Source organism: Populus nigra, chromosome 1 (assembly GCF_951802175.1).
Source record: "Populus nigra chromosome 1, ddPopNigr1.1, whole genome shotgun sequence".
NCBI classification, from domain to species: domain Eukaryota; kingdom Viridiplantae; phylum Streptophyta; class Magnoliopsida; order Malpighiales; family Salicaceae; genus Populus; species Populus nigra.
This window is the reverse complement of record NC_084852.1, coordinates 24,551,030-24,568,025: the sequence shown is the minus strand read 5'-3', so window position 1 is coordinate 24,568,025 and position 16,996 is coordinate 24,551,030. Positions and strand designations below refer to the sequence as shown.

Below are 16,996 nucleotides of genomic sequence, written 5' to 3'. Positions count from 1 at the left end.
TTGCATTCTCTGTCATGCAATTGAGTCCTTTATTTTGCAACCCATGATAATGTGCCTGTGTAAGTTTCACATTTTTGTGATATGCATATACTAATGATATAGCAATCTTTTCATCCGTTCCAGCTAACCAGATGATGGCCATTTCTCGGAACAGCTTCAGCTGCATGCAAAGAGCACTATATGAAGAAGCAGAAACAGCCCTAGTGCGTATAAGAATGAAGTTGTGAACAGAATACCTTTTCTTTGTTGACTTTGCTTGCCTGCTTCGTACTGTACGTTTCAATATAAAAAATAAATACTGCCTAAAGACATCCTTCTCAACTCCTGACCTTCCTATATAGTTCCTCCAAATTCACACGCCCAGGAAAATTGACTCCATCTCTAAACATGAATCCAGTTTTTGAAGATCCTACTGCTAACGCTGTTTTGAAGTACATCAGCCAGATTCTTATGGAAGAAGAGTCAGAGGAACAAACCTTTATTCCAAGGGACTTCTCTCTTCGGGCTGCAGAAAGACCCTTTTCTGGTATTCTTGCTCCGGAAGGTTCCTCATCAGACGGTAAAGTATCTGATCCAAATCAAACTATAAATAACGTTAGTACTTATTGTTGCGATGTTTATGGCTGTAACAGCTCCATGAAAGCTAACAACATTGTTGCGTCTAGCTCCATATGCGACGGAGGACCTCCGCCAGTTAACTACACCGTCCCGTTCAGTTTGCAGGTCAATCCACCTCCATTTTTTCCACGAAGCGTTTTTCGAACTTTTCCTGGGCCGGTGGATTCTGTAAATGTAGCCCTCAAAGAGCGCCAATTGGAGGTGCTGTTTAGGGGAGGGACAGACGAGACTTGGAAATTCCGTCGACAGCCAAATGAGATGGTTGTTGATTTTGCTAACAACAGAGTGACTCCAGTCATGGCGATCACAAAGGAAAGTAATTTGGATCACTCGGTTTGTGAGCTGATGGAAAGGCAGAATCATTACAGAGTGGAAACTGAGTTACAACCGAGGATAAATAAACACACTTCAATTTATGCTGAAGAAGCTCAGCAATTTGGAATGTTTGCTGGGGTGTTTCCCTCTACTGGTGGAAATGGCGAGCCTGCTGGTTTCAACCTTAATGAAGCATTTCAAAGTGGTCCAGGTATGATATCTTATCTAAAAGAACAACCAAGAGGATCCAATGATGGAGTGATCTGCAGGAAAAACGAAGTTAGGAATAGGGAATTGGTTGATATGAGGACTCTTCTGATACACTCTGCAGAAGCTGTAGCCGTGAATGATCACAGGACTGCAACTGAACTATTAACACAGATTAGGCAGCACTCTACTCCTTTTGGAGATGGATACCAGAGGCTGGCCCATTGCTTTGCCAACGCTCTAGAGATTCGCATAGCTGGAACTGGAAGCGAGGTCTATGCAACTCTTGCTGCAAAAAGGGTGACAGCCGCATGCATATTAAAAGCTGGCAGACTATTTATTTCAGCTTGCCCTTTCATGATTATGTCGAATTTCTTCGCAGCGCAAAATATCATGGACCTAGCGGAAAACGCAACAAGGCTGCACATCATACATTTTGGTATTCTCTATGGTTTCCCATGGCCTTCCTTAATTCAGCGTCTCTCAACAAGACCTAGTGGCCCTCCGGTGCTTCGCATTACAGGGATAGAGTTTTCCCAGACTGGTCGCGAGTCAGCAGCAGTACTTGAAGATATAGGACGGTACCTGGCAAGTTATTGTGAGAAATTTAATGTCCCTTTCAATTATAATGCGATATCACAAAAATGGGAAAATGTCCAACTCGAGGACCTCAAGATCGACAGAGATGAAGTAACTGTCGTTAGCAGTTTATACAGGTTCCAGCACCTCCTTGATGAGACGGTAGCCTTGAACTGTCAGCGGGATGCCGTTCTTAACTTGATTAAGAGGATTAATCCAGCCATCTTCATCCACGGGATCATTAACGGGGCTTACAATTCTCCCTTCTTTGTTTCCCGTTTCCGGGAAGCCCTCTTCTACTACTCATCATTGTTTGATATGCTTGAAGCCAATACGGCCCGTGAAGATCCAGAGAGGATGGTGTTTGAGCAAGAGGTATTTGGAAAGGAGATCCTGAATGTCATATCATGTGAAGGATGGGACCGACTTGAAAGGCCAGAGAGATACAAGCAGTGGCAGGCTAGGAACGCAAGGGCTGGGCTCAGGCAGCTCCCACTGAAAGAAGGGATCATGAAGCAAGTGAGAGAACAAGTGAAGTCTAGTTATCACAAGGATTTTCTGATGGATCAGGACGGCCAGTGGATGCTTCAGGGATGGAAAGGCAGAGTCCTATCTGCCATTTCCTGCTGGAAATCTGCCTAAGTAGGACTTCCATAAGCAATTAATCCATCTTTACACAATTGGAGTACTTCTAAATCGCTAGCTATCGCTAACTTGTTTCAGACATATGCATATTATTGACCCTTTGTTACACATAGCCGAATAAAATTTTGTCTGGACAAGCTTTGATCAGGTTGTCATTTTGTGTTCTTGTAATTTGTCTTTACACTGGATCGTATAGTTAGTATTGATATTAATTCTGTAAAATCATCTAATTAACTTGAGAAAAAGGGAAAAGTTTTTGCATAATAGCCTTAAGCAATCAGTATCTTGTTTCCCAGATACGGTAACGAGAAATGTAACATCAAATTTTCTGGGGCCTATAATCTAATATTTAAAGAGAACTCATGTAACATATCAAACACCTGAAACTTGAAATTTTAATTAATTTAAGGAAGCCGCAAGCCAACCTTATGGATTTTAGCAGACGGGAGAGATTTTTTTATTTTTAATTCTGTCAATTAGGAGTGTTTTTCCTGAATTTGATATCATTTTCACTCAGTCTTGAAATCTAAGCTTCATGGAAAACAATTTTCTAATGTTTGGGAGGACTTTGCAACTCTAGTTAATGGAATTCGTTTTCCAAATCTACATCCAAAGTAGGGAAAAAATGCTATAGAGGGGAGAAATATTTTTTAATTTAATAAACCATATATATATATACATGAGGAAAACATTTTCTTTAAACCCTCAAAACCATCATATACCTCTTACAGAAATAGCATAACCAACGTAAACACGTGCACATATATATATATATATAAAAGATAATACACAGATTTACTATAAGTGTAAAAAATAATATAAAATCAATTTTGAATTGAGATAATTATTTAATAAAATATTTTAATCTTGTAAGTTTTTATAAATTTTAGATCCAGCTAAACCTGAAACGGTATATTAAAAGATAATATAAAATTATTTATTAACTTCACTTTTTTAGATTAAATGAGTTATTTTATGATATTAAAAAAAATCCTTACATTTTTCCTCTCCTCACAAGTTGTAGTTAATTCTATTTTCTTCTTTTTCTTAGTTTTCATGATAGTTGTAGTTCCTTCCTAGAGCTAAGAAAAAAATTGAGTTTTTGAGAAATATTGTAATCGATTGTTTCAAATTTATTTTTTTTATTCGATTGTTTGCATCTCCACTAATTGACTTACAGGCACTAAAACAAGAGAAATAAAACAGGGATACGCGATTAAAAACTCAGTTTTTTCTATGGTTTAAAAATAATAAATTTAGGGTCAATATCTAATTAATTAATATGCGACAGTCATGTATCAAGTAAACTTGTTATAGCAAGTTAATGCTACTGATTTAAATGGAACAATTATTCGCAACATGGCAATCTTTGAACGGGCTGCTTGCCCTCAACACTGAAAAACGAGAGGAGGGGCACATGGTCAACAATGGTTAACCTTTGAAAACAAGTTCAAAGAAACATCTTGTCAGCTGTCACAGCCATGTTCAAGACATTTTCGAGGTCTAAAGGCAGATAGTGAAAGCTCCCTCAGAGGTGAGATGAATCTGGTCTGTCATGACAAATCACCTGACATTATGGTTTTTGATTGAAGGAAAACGGGCTTCCATTATTGTTGATCATTCTAGCTTGTGGAATCGAGGGTCTCCGTCTAGCTGATAGGCCAGCCACCCCATCGCTTCACTAACACAATCATTGTGGCTAATTTTCTATTTTGGTGGCTTAAAACAAATGTAAAAAATCTGACCTTCAATTATGATAGAGAGTGAGTTCACGTCAAAAGACGGTCCGAAACATGATCCATTCAGATTTGAAAATATTTGCGTTCGTACGGTTTTCCAGATGGGAAAATAAATGCATTGCATATTCATCTCGGAGGCGTTGCTTCTCGTTCTTCTAGGATTGGCACGATAAACTGTTTTTTTTTTTTTCTTGAAAACATGATAAAATAATGTACATTTTTATTTTTAAGATTTTATTTTTAATATTAATACATAAAACGATACAAAGATTCGTCAAAATACTCTGAATATATCAGGCCAATGAGATGATACGCTTTTAAAATCGTTTTTTTTTAAAGGTCAATTAACACATCCAAGGGCGGAGGCATTCCTAGGCTATGGTGTGTTCTAGCCTGGATCGAAATTTTATTAAATTTTTTTTTTAGTTTTATTAAAAAAATTTGTAATTTTTAATTAAAGTATTAAAAAATTCTAAAAATTTATGTGGAGCCTTCTAATATGATCATTTAGCTTGGGTTAAAATTTCAGAATTTTTAAAAAAATTCAGAAATTTAATAAAAAATCATAATTTGATCAGTTTTACGTTATTGGGTGTAATTTTTAATCCGACCATCAGATTGAGCTGAAATTTTACGAAGAATTTTAAAATATATTGAATAAAATCTGGTTAAAATTTTAGGATGAACAGAATTTTGTAGTACTAACAAAAAAAAGGTCAAATAAAAGCAAAACGACTCATTAAGGGTAAAATAATTATTTGTCATTAAAAAATAAAACAAATCAGTTCTTTCTTCCTTTTATATGTTGCCGACTGGGCAGAAGCAGAATAGGAAAAAAAAAAGACAAGAGAGAAAGAGGGAAAAGGAAGGGGAAAACATAAAAAAAAATCAAGGAAAAAAAAAGAAAAGTGAGAGAATAACCTTGTAAATTTACAAAGTCCAACTTATAAAATACTAATATAAGAAAGAATCAAGTGAAGAAAGGAGGAATTGAGAGAGAGAAAAAATTTAATTACTTTGTTTTTCAGTTAATATGAGATTGTTATTTTATTTTTGTTGAGGAGTTATTACAATATCGATTCATATTCAATTACAGATGAATTATATTTCACAAAACATCGAAGGATGTAATTTTAATAGTGAGTTTATTTTTACTTTTATTTTAATTTTATATATTTTTAAATTTATTTTTTTAATATTTTAAGTAGTGTATTTGAATTAAAACTTCGTTGTTAAGTTTAAAATTTTATGAACATTAATTAATAATTTATTTAAAAAAATTATATATTTATTTAATATTTGAGGAAAAATTCCTGACACATCAATTGACATAATTGACATGAGAATACAATGATAGATGACAAGAAAACTATAGACTATTATTTACGGAACCATCAATGACTCCTTTGCTGATGGGGGTGATCGGCTAACTGGGGAAAAAAAAGATTTAATCTACTTTTAATATTTCTTTTCTTGTGAAATAGTATTGAGTAGATCCTGATATTGGCGATTCATGAAAAAGCAAATCAATACCATGGGCCAGACTCCAGAGAGGGAAGTGACAGCGACATGGATGCGAGGATGAGATGGAGACTGGCGGCTTCGGTCATTCTGAGATTGTTAGGCAGTTGATGCCTCCTGACTAGTCCCCAGAAGCGAGTTGTGAAAACTGAAAACACCGAAAGCCGACAGTGAACAAAAATATCATTCACGCGGTTGCATTCTCACCAGAACAGATATGGTTTTACAATCAATTCTGTTTTCCATATTCTTGGTCGTAGTTCACCTTTTGTTATTTCTTTTACTACTATTTTCAGCACAGAAATTTTAAGAAATTATGAATTGTGCTTCCGACGAGTTCCTAACAATTCCAAGTAGTTTATGAGAAAAATTTATATATTAGTTGATCAATTAATCTCTTGATTCTAATAGGTTGGTCTATTCTTTCTAATAAAGATGGCTTATAACTTGTATTTAGTGTCTAGTAGGTCAAGGTGGCTAGTACCTGTAAAAGATCTTATTTAGTAGAAATAAGGAATCTTAAATGCTTAAGTAAATATATTTTTATAAAGAGAAAATACAATAATATTTTACAGATATAGATTCTGAAAATATATGTGTTGAAAACGTTGAGAATAAAGAGGTTGTGAACCTGGAGCTTGAAGGATTTATGGGCTTTTTATAGCCCATGAGTCTTGTCATTTTATAAAAATGAGGGGCTAAATAATCATTTTATTCCTGTGATATTTTAAATTGTATTCCACTCAAAATAATATGTATTAGATCAATGTAAAATATTAAAAAACCTACGTGGAGGTCTTGAAAAATTATCGAGAGAGTGTTGGGCTGAGAGCAAGTTGCTTAAGCCTATTAAGGGTGGAAAATGGGTCCAGGCACGCTACCTAGAGCCCATGGTTGTTGGGTCCGAGCAGCGTTTGGACCCATTCTTTTTGGGTTGTTAGAGGTTTTAAGCATGTTAAATTTATGTTTATCAGTAGCCCCCCAAGTTTTTGTAATATTGAAACGCAAAAACTTATAAAAATACTTAGTTACCATGATGACTTCGTCGAATTGTTTTCATACGAGAAGAGGGGTGAAAAATTCAAGTAATAAATTGAAGAGACCATGTGTAGGGGCATGCACTATAGTTGAAAAAAAAAAAATTCCAAATACATAGAAGGGAATCGTGGAAGAACTCATACTTAAAAAAAATTTCAGAAAGTTAAGGTGAAATCATAAAGAAATTCGTTCTTATAGTTTTTTTTATAATAGGTAAAGAAATCTATTAAGGAGGAGTCTATGCTTAGAAAACATTAAGTGGTTGAAAAAACTAAAAAGATGAGTTTATACTTAGAAAACTTTTCTAAGAGGTTGAAGGGAATTCAATTAGGGTAAGCCTATACTTATAAAAAAAATTTCTGAAAGGTTAAGGGGAACCTATGGAGGGTGAAGTCCGTACTTAGAAAAATTTTAAGTGCCTCAAGGGATCCAAATAAGGGTTAGCTTATACTTAAAAAATCTCTAAGTAGCTAGGGGAAACCCAAATGAGGAACGTATTGAAGGAACTCTCATCTCCAAACTCATTGAAGGAACTCAACTTTCATTTGAGAAACTCTTTTTAGAGGAACTCTTATTGGAAAAACTCTCATTGTAGGAACTCATCTCTAAACTCATTGGAGGAAATCAACTCTCATTGGAGAACTCCTATTAAAGGAACTATTATTGAAGGAAGTCCCCTTGAAGGAACTCTTATCTTTAAACTCATTAAAGAAACTCCTATTTGAGGAGCTCTCATCTCCTAACTCATTAGAGGAACTTGACTCTCATGAAAAAAACTCTCATTGGAAGAACTCTCATCTTCAAATCCATTGAAGGAACTAAACTCCCATTAGAGAAACCTCATATCCACTAGAGGAGCTCTCATTGGAGAAACTTCTACTAGAGAAACTCCTATTGGAGGAACTTTCATCACTAAACTCGTTGAAGGAACTAAACTCCCATTGGAGGAACTCTCATCTCTGACTCATTGGAGGAAATCAACTCCTAGTGGAGGAACTCTCATCTCTAAACTCATTGGATGAACTCAACTCTCATTTAAGGAACTCTCATCTCTAAAATCATTGGAAGAACTCGACTCTTATTGGAGGAACTCTCATCTCCAAACTCATTAGAGGAACTCAATTCTCATTAGAGGAACTCCCACTAAAGGAACTTTTATTGGAGGAACTCCCATCTCCAAACTCTTTAGAGAAACTTAACTCCCATTAGAGGAACTCTATTTGAAAAAGCTCCTACCAAAGAAGCTCCCATTGAAGGAACTCTCATCTCCAAACTCATTGGAGGAACTCAACTCCCATTAAAGGATCTTCAAAGTCATTAAAGAAACTCTCACCTTTAAACTCATTCCAGAAACTCAACTCTCATTGGAGGAACTCAATGGAGGAACGCATTAGGGGTAGAACTCATGCTTAGAAAATTTCTAAGTGGCTAGGGGGAGTCTATAAGAGGATAAGCCCATTCTTGGAAAATTTTTGAGTGGCTGAAAGGAACCCAAGAAGGGTATTGTTATTGGATTAGGGAGACCAAGTCAATGCTTTGGAGAGTGATGTTATTGCACTAAAAAAACCTCATACCAATCATTTAAAGAGTTTTCAATAGGTGAAGCTCGTCCAGTAGGTGGAAATCACCTGGTAGGTGAAGCTCGTCCAATAGGTGGACCTCTCCTAGTAGGTAGAGCTCGTCAGGTAGGTGGAACTCACCTTTTATGTATCATTAGAGCTCTCCAAGTCCCAATGATGCCTTTTGATGTGTACAAGCCTCCATAAATATTGTGGGCATGGCCTTGGAGTATAGCCATGGGTATAGTTATAGGCACAATCACTGCTATGTTGGGGCTTTGTCAGTCATTAAAAGAGCTTTTAAGAAACAAGAATGAATTGGAACCATAACAACGTCAATGATGAGATCAATGAATTGGATTTGTGTTCAGTTTTCCACAACTACGTCAATGATGAGGTCCAAAAAAAATCCAAGTAGTTTAGGAGCAAACTTATGTATTAGGTAATCGATTAATCTATTGGTTCTAGTAATTTGATTCATTCTTCCTAGCTAAGATGTTTGGTATCTTATAGCTGGTACCTGGAATGTAAAATTGGTTTATACCAACAAAATATCCCTTTTGGTAGAAGTAGAGATTCTTGAATGTTTAAGTAAATATCTTTTTTTTAAAAAAAAGTGCAATGATATTTTAGAGAGATTAACTCTGAAAATATATATGATAAAAATTTTGAAAATAAAGAGATTATAAACCTGAAGTTTGAAGGATTTGTGAGTTTTTTATAACCTATAAATCTTGTCCTTTTATATAAAGAAATGGATGAAGAGTTATTTTATCCTCGTGATATTTTGAGTTATATTTCATTTAAAATAATATATATTAGATTAGTATAAAATATTGAAAGACTCATGTGAAGATCTTAAAAAATTATTAAGGAAGTGTTGAGTTCAAGCAAGTTGCCTTAATTTTTTAGGAGTAGAAAATGAATCTAAGTAGGCTGTATAGGTTATGATTATTGCCTAAACCTAAATTTTTTAGATTAGTAGGAGTTTTGAGCTTGTTAAATTTAAATGTAAACTGGTTCTTTTGTATGAGATAAGAGAGGATGAGATTCAAGATTTTCTTTTCCCTTGAATGAGTAAATTGACTGGCATATCATATGATCGAACACCTTTCCTTTTTCTAATGATATAATAATACATAGAACATGGTAAAGAGGAAATCCTGCCATAAATAAAATAAAGATTTTGTTTAATTTAGTGAAACTTGATTGGTTAGAATATGGGACCAATTATATGACAACAGCTTTTTGATTTAGTCAATGGCCTTTGGCAATTGAAACAGACAGCCCATTTCTGCCGTGCATCATAATTCAAGTCTTCTACAGAGTCATAGATGCGACTCAAGCTTGATCAAAACTAAAGTGCAAGAAGTTTCCAAGAGGTCAGGTTGCAGAGGAGATGGGCTCCAAGGCCTCTGGCTTTGCTTTTAAAAGCTAACCTAGTCCCATTTTACCAAAATTATTATATAAACATCTGGATACTTCTTGTTCAAATCGCATTCTTCAAAAAAACTTGGCCCCTTTGGCTCATAATTAGTACCTGCGATCTACACTACCTAGCTTCTTACCCATCACTTCCAAAATCTTGTGTTTCTGTTGGGTTTTCACAGAAATCATATTCTCCAGGGCATCCTAGATAAGTAGTATTATTTACACCTTTTCCACTTTCTTGTTCGACAATCGGATACGAATTTGAGCACATTTCATTTCCATACTAATGGTGATTGAATCTATGGATCCACCTTCCTATCCCACCAATCTACAAGCTCCCGCTGACAATCCTTCTTTAAGGTCGACCTCAGATGGAGAATCTCCGTTCGACAGTGAAACGACTGACTGCTACCATGCTGTTTTGAAGTACATACATGACATCTTAATGGAAGATGGCTTGGGGGATAAAACCTGTATGTTACAGGATAGTCTCGCACTCCAAGCTGCTGAAAAATCACTTTATGATGTAATCGGCGAAGAGTATCCTTCTTCTTCGGATCATTGCCCTCCTTGTTTAATTCATAGCAATGAGAGCCCAGATGAGAATTTCACTCCGACTAGAAGCGTTCAATCTTCTGTTACACAGACATATGACTCTCCTGAAAGCATGCCGTATTTACATGTAGAAACGCATCCTTTTGGACAGTTCAATGGAGTCATGGGAACTGCTAACAAGTCCATTCCCTATAGTCATTCTATCACATTTTCTTCAATGAGAAATGTATCAGATCCTCAAGAGCTGGAGAGAGAGGTGATGGCAGACAGAATCCAGAAGAATGGAAGGAACTACTCATCAATTCAGACAAGGGGAAGGAGGAATCATCAGCATGACAATGATGGCTACTTAGAAGAAGGGAGAAGCAAGAAGCAATCTTCGGTCTCAGAGTCCCTACACTTGGAGCTTCTTGATGATACCTATTTGTATAATATTGAGAATGGAGGACACATACCTTGTCCTCTGTACTGTAATTCACCAAGTGCAAGGAACAAGAAATTTCTGCAAAGTGAGCAGTCAGCAGCTTCTGATATGGGCACGAGAGCACTGGCTAATAAAAGAGAGACAGACCTGTGGACTCTGCTAATTCTTTGTGCACAAGCTGCTGGAAGCGGGGATCTAAAGACAGCTAGTGGGAAATTAAAGCAGATTAGGCAACATTCTTCTCCTTTGGGGGATGCAAATCAAAGATTGGCACATTATTTCGCTAATGGCCTTGAGGCACGCCTTGCTGGCACTGGAATGCCACTCTCTGGACCCATTACACAAAGTTCGACAACAGCTGCTGACATCCTGAAAGCTTATGAGCTCTATGTTACAATATGCCCTTTCAGGAAGATGACAAATATGTGTGCAAACAGAACAATTTCTAGAGTAGTAGATAAGGCAACAAGCGTGCACATCATTGATTTTGGCATTAGCTACGGATTTCAATGGCCTTGCTTTATCTACAGGCAATCATTAAGGCCTGGAAGTCCTACCAAGATTCGCGTTACGGGAATTGAGCTTCCCCAACCTGGTTTCCGGCCTGCAGAAAGGGTTGAAGAGACTGGCCGTCGTTTACAAAGATTTGCTGACAGAATGAAGGTTCCGTTTGAGTACAATGCCATAGCCCAGAAATGGGAAACTATTCAATATGAGGATCTCAAGATCGATAGAGATCGCGATGAGGTGATTATTGTCAACTGTATGTACCGATTGAAGAACTTACCTGACGACACGATGGTGGTCAACAGCCCCAGGGATGCCGTTCTTAAATTGATTAAGAGAATCAATCCCGATATATTCCTCCATGGAGTTAGTAATGGTTCTTACAATGCTCCCTTCTTTGTCACAAGGTTCCGTGAGGCATTGTTCCATTACTCTGCATTTTTTGATATGCTTGAAGCTACTGCACCTCGAGAAGATCAAGAAAGATTGCTGTTCGAGAGGGAAATGATTGGAAGGGATGCTATAAATGTGATAGCATGTGAGGGTACACAAAGGGTTGAAAGGCCAGAGCCATACAAGCAATGGCATATGAGGAATTTGAGGATTGGATTTAGGCAGGTCCCATTACATCAAAGCATCATTAAAAGAGTGAAAAACATTAAACATTATTATCATAAAGATTTTATCGTTGATGAGGATGGACAATGGATACTTCTTGGATGGAAGGGGAGAATAATCCATGCTATTTCAGCTTGGAAACCTGTCCAGGAGTAACACATAAAACATAAAACTATGGTGTTTTTGCTTCTTCTTTTTTTCTGTAAAGTAAATTTATACTTTACTGCTTAGCGTCTGTGGATTATGATCCATGTTGAGCTACTATCTACAACAGTCCTCTTTCAATTGTTTACTGTGCATCTAATATCATAAACACTGAATAATTGGCCGGAAGAGGAGTCCTCTGAACATGCCCGGCCGACTATCTTGGATTACAGGACTAGTGAATATATAGTTTCATTGCTTTGAGTTATGAACCAAGAAGAAACTAATTCCTGAGCAGATATGCAACAAATGAAACTCTTTGTTTTCCTTAAATCTGTTTGGAAAGAGGCTTAGTGACACAAATCATAACACACATTCCCATTGCACAAAAAGGCTGAATTACATTTTGATCCCTACATTTTATGACTGTGTGATTAGATCCTAAACCATTAAACCAATCAAGATTAGAAAAACTCTCCTTTGTCCCTAAAGTCTTCGTATATTTACTATAGTTTTCAAATACGGAGATAATTGTTCACATAAAGTCCATATCATATATGAGGTGTATACATAAGATGGTAGGTTACTTTTTGGTAGATGTTAGAAGAAAAAAAAATAATATAAACTATTAGAAAAAAAAAATAAATGGGGCCAATTGAAAAAACTATAAAAGAACTAGATTATTTAATCCAAATATCAAGAATTAAAAAACATAAAAATAAAGTATGGGGATTAAAAGCTAAATCGTATAGAAAAATATATGTATTGGATTGAAAAAAATAATAATAATTTATAATGATCTTGCTTCCCTGTTTACACAAAAACTTGATATATCCTGACATTCAAAGAACACTTACTCTCTGCGAGCAAATATGTGGTCAACACGCATATTTATTCCCAATCATCACCTAACTCTCGATGGAGTACCCAAATTAATATTATTTTTTTAATTAGCTACCCTATCATCTACCACACTTTATACATCTGTCATCAATCCGTAGGAAAGAAATGTTAGCATCATGAAAGGTCACAAATTTTACTTTATTACTGGTTCATGCCCCGCGCTTTGCCGATAAATTTTTAAAAATATAAAAAAATATGAAACATAAATCTAAAAATAAAAATTTATTTAAGATAATGATAATCTTATAAAAAATAAAAATAAATCATATAATTTATTTCTCAATTAATCTAATATTAAAGAATAAAATCAAGAAAAAACAATTAACGAATAAAACACCAACCTAACACCATAGTTATCAAACCCAACCCAGGAGTTGACCCTATAAACCTTGGTCAACTTGAGAAAATTTAAAAAAATAGGGTTTTAAATTTTCATATTAAAAATTTAAGAAATAATTCATGTGGATGTAGGTTATACATGTTGTAAATATGAACTTTAAAAGATTATTTCAAAATATTTTTTATCTCACATTGAAAAGATATTATCTTCTCTTTTTAAGTTGAAATATTTAAACCAAAAAATATTTTTTATCACACATTGAAAAGACACAACTTTTCCCTGTGAACATAAAGTATATATACTAATAGACTTCCAGTCTCATATTGAAACATTAAAAGCTTCTTCTAGTATTTATATAGTGAACTTTGATAAGGGTTGATAACCAAAAAAAAAAAAGATGATAGGATTGGGTGTATAATATTGGGTCGAGCTAGTGAAAAATCATTTATTCTCCCCACCCTATATACGCAAGGCAACATCTATGCTAAATGTACATTACCTTTTGTCTTTCTTGATAATTTATTCTATTTCGCATGCATGTCATATAAAAGATATCCCCCTAACATGAGCTGGTATACTTACTTCTTTGTAAATTAAACATTAAAAAAATCATAACAGTCTAATTAAAACGTAAACTCAAAATTTATTTAAAAAAATAGCATATCAAATAATGCATTATTATTACATGAGCTAGTATTGACCTCTTAATAAACTAAACATTAAAAAAATCATCATAATATAATTAAAACATAATCCTAAAATTTATTTTAAAAAATTAACATATTAAATAATGCATTATTATTAAAAAAAAATAAACTAAAAAAAAAGAGAGAAAAGAATAAGATCAGGCCAAGCCAGAGCTTAGCCTATGCCTAAAAGGTTTGCTGCAATGTCAAGCCCAGTCACGTGAACCTTCATTTTTTTTTTTGTTAGATAATAAGGTAGATGACATATCTTGTGCCCCTGCTGAATTTCAAAAAAAAAGTTTGCTTACGATATTTCATTTGGCATACCTAGATTTTAGCCACCATAGTGGCTAAAAAACAAGGTGGTTGATTTTTTTCTTTTAAAAATCTATTTTCAACTCAAAACACGTAAAAAACACCTTAGTAACCTTTATAAACCAATCTTTAACCTTCAAAAGCGTAAAATACCTGTCAAAAACTCAAAATCAATTCGGAAACCAATTTCTTCCCAATCTCAAATCTAGTTTTTTTAGACACTTTCAAGATAAGAATAAATACTCAAGTCAAACTCTCCTCATTATATCGAACCATTTGGAATAAAAAGCTAATATTTTGGTGGTCGGGATCGAAGAAATGATATTTTTTCTCTCTAGGTTGGATGTCAGCCATTTTCTCTCTCTCATCTCACCTATCAAGGACTGGAAAATAATGAAAATGAAGTTTAATATCAAAATGAAAGTTTAAAAAATGCAAAGGATTGGTCACATTATAGCAAAAATATATGAGGGAATAAAAATGTACTTCACAAATAAATTTGAATGCATCACTCATGTTACCCTTATTTTGTACTTTAATCCCTTATTTTTCAATTCAATCCTCACACAAAAAAAAAAGGCTCTAATTTGGGTTCAATTATGCTAAAATAAAGTTTGACGATCAAATTGAAAATTTTCAAAGATTATATTATTGTAATCCATAGTAAAATGTGAGAGGATAAATAATAATTTACATACAGTAAAAACTCCACACCATTTAGCTTTATGTATAATATGAAATATATTTGATTTAATGCCCCACCCCCCAAAAAAAAAATTAGTGGTTAAATATTGAACTCATTAGTCCCTCTAATGTTTCGGTATCATTAAGATAGCCACTTATCGTTTTTATTAATGCGACCCCTCTACTTCATGGTCTTATGCAATGAGAACCTTCCATCCTCTTATATCCAGGTCAAACTGTTAAGTTTAACGGAAACTGTTCACATTCATTACAAAAGGTCATTGGCCATTGAAAAATTAACAAGGTTTAATTTATTTTACATTGTGTTTACTTAGTCACGTATGAAAGCAGAGAATTTATTTTAATGTCTTATTTCCTTAATCTTTTAAGTGATTGGTCGCTGATTATTAGCTATCATGTGTTTTAGATTAGTTGTTAAGGTTTCGTGTTGTGATGATTTGAGAATTATATATAAATACCTTCACATGAAAATTAAAATAGTTAATTCATCTTTGAAGATCTTTATAAACAATTTAGAATATTGTATCATTTTAACAATATCAAAAAAAGTTGTGGAGTAAATCGTTAATATAAAAAAAAAAAGTGCCAATAATTTTAATTGTGAGGATAAAAACTACATAGATCTCTCTCTCTCTCTCTCTCTCTCTCTCTCTCTCTCTCTCTCTCTCTCTCTCTCTCTCTCTCTCTCTCTCTCTCTCTCTCTCTCTCTCTCTCTCTCTCTCTCTCTCTCTCTCTCTCTCTCTCTCTCTCTCTCTCTCTCTCTCTCTATATATATATTATATATATATATATATATATATATATATATAAACATTATCGTCATAGTTTTGAAATCTAATCTGGTCCAGCAGGTCGATCAGGGATTCAGAACTAGAACCAGGTTGGGTTTAAAAAAATAGAAAAAGTCAAAACCCGAGATGACCCGGCGACCAGGTCAAAAACCCGGTTGCAACCCATTAATTTTTTTTACTAAAACGACATCGTTTTGATTTAAAAAAAAATCAAAATTGACCTGAGCAACCTGGTGATGGGGTCAAAACTCGAAACCAGGACCTTGGACCGGGCCGGCCACTAGATCGGGTTTAAAAACTTTGATTATTATACATGTCTAATCGAAACATATATATCCATTTTAACGGCTTAACTATTTATACAATTTTTTATTTGTTGAAAATGAATGAAAATAATTAACATCATTATAAACAAAAAGAAAACATCTCTAATATACTTGTATGTGTGTATTTATTATTGCCGATGCATATTTATTTAAAATTCTTACTCAACTTTTGAAAAAAGAATTACTCATTTTATAACAATACTGAAATGTTTTTAATAATCTAAATATTAATTTTTTAAGTTCCAAAATATTTTTGTCCAGGCCTCGATGATAGCACGAGAATTAAACTTGTAAGAGCTAATATATATTGTTTTTGTACAGATAAGAAGCATTTCTTAATTGGTCATAAGAATCTTCCCTCTTTGCTCAATCTATTGTTTTAGCATGGCCGGATAATGATTCTAAATTAAGAAAGCATTGGGTATTTATATGTTTTAGGGTTTGGTTAACGCAAGTTGGCTCGTTTGATTTTATAAATAAGTTGAATGACCAAGTTTAAATTCTCGAAACCAATTTCTCAATCGGGGAAAGGCATTTTGTTTTATAAGGTTTTCGGTTTAAGCATTATTATAATTTCTATAAAAAATAATTAGACTTGACTCGACAGGTTGCAGTATTATGTCGCGGCCAAGTTAAATTTTTTTAATGTAAAAAATATATATTTAAGTAATAATAATCCAAGTCAATTTAGGATAATTCAAAAAATTATGTGATGCAAGATATAAGATTGAAATAATCCTATAAAAAAAATAGAAAGAAATCATAATGTTCAAGACCCAATAATCTAATATCAAATGATAAAATTGAAAAAAAGATCATTTTAAAAAATAATATTGAAAAAATTCCCTCGAGTCAACACGGGTTAACTTGACTAACCTATCACCCGTGATAGGAGACCGGAATAAAAAAAAGTTATAATAAAAAAAATACTGAAAAAAAAACTCAAGTTAACCTAGTTAACTTGACTAATTCGTACTCGAGATGACACCACTGAAAGAAAAGTGAAAAAATAACAAAGCTCATGAATCAA

At 34.1% G+C, this 16,996-nt stretch overlaps 2 protein-coding genes across 2 annotated transcripts; both read left to right on the top strand.

Annotated features, from left to right (window-relative positions):
- Nucleotides 1-387: 387 nt before the first annotated feature.
- LOC133679820 (scarecrow-like protein 14) lies at nt 388-2,455 on the top strand. Its single transcript, XM_062102565.1, has one exon. The coding sequence runs from the start codon at nt 388-390 to the stop codon at nt 2,359-2,361; it is 1,974 nt and encodes a 657-aa protein (XP_061958549.1). The 3' UTR covers nt 2,362-2,455.
- Nucleotides 2,456-9,554: 7,099 nt separating this feature from the next.
- Nucleotides 9,555-12,187, top strand: LOC133698807 (scarecrow-like protein 30). Its single transcript, XM_062121885.1, has one exon. It carries the CDS (start codon nt 9,939-9,941, stop codon nt 11,910-11,912), a length of 1,974 nt encoding a protein of 657 aa, XP_061977869.1. The 5' UTR covers nt 9,555-9,938; the 3' UTR covers nt 11,913-12,187.
- The last annotated feature ends 4,809 nt before the right edge of the window (nt 12,188-16,996 follow it).

Coding starts and splice junctions, on each gene's coding strand:
- LOC133698807 (XM_062121885.1), top strand. CDS start 9,939: ATGGTGATTGAATCTATGGATCCACCTTCCTATCCCACCAATCTACAA.
- LOC133679820 (XM_062102565.1), top strand. CDS start 388: ATGAATCCAGTTTTTGAAGATCCTACTGCTAACGCTGTTTTGAAGTAC.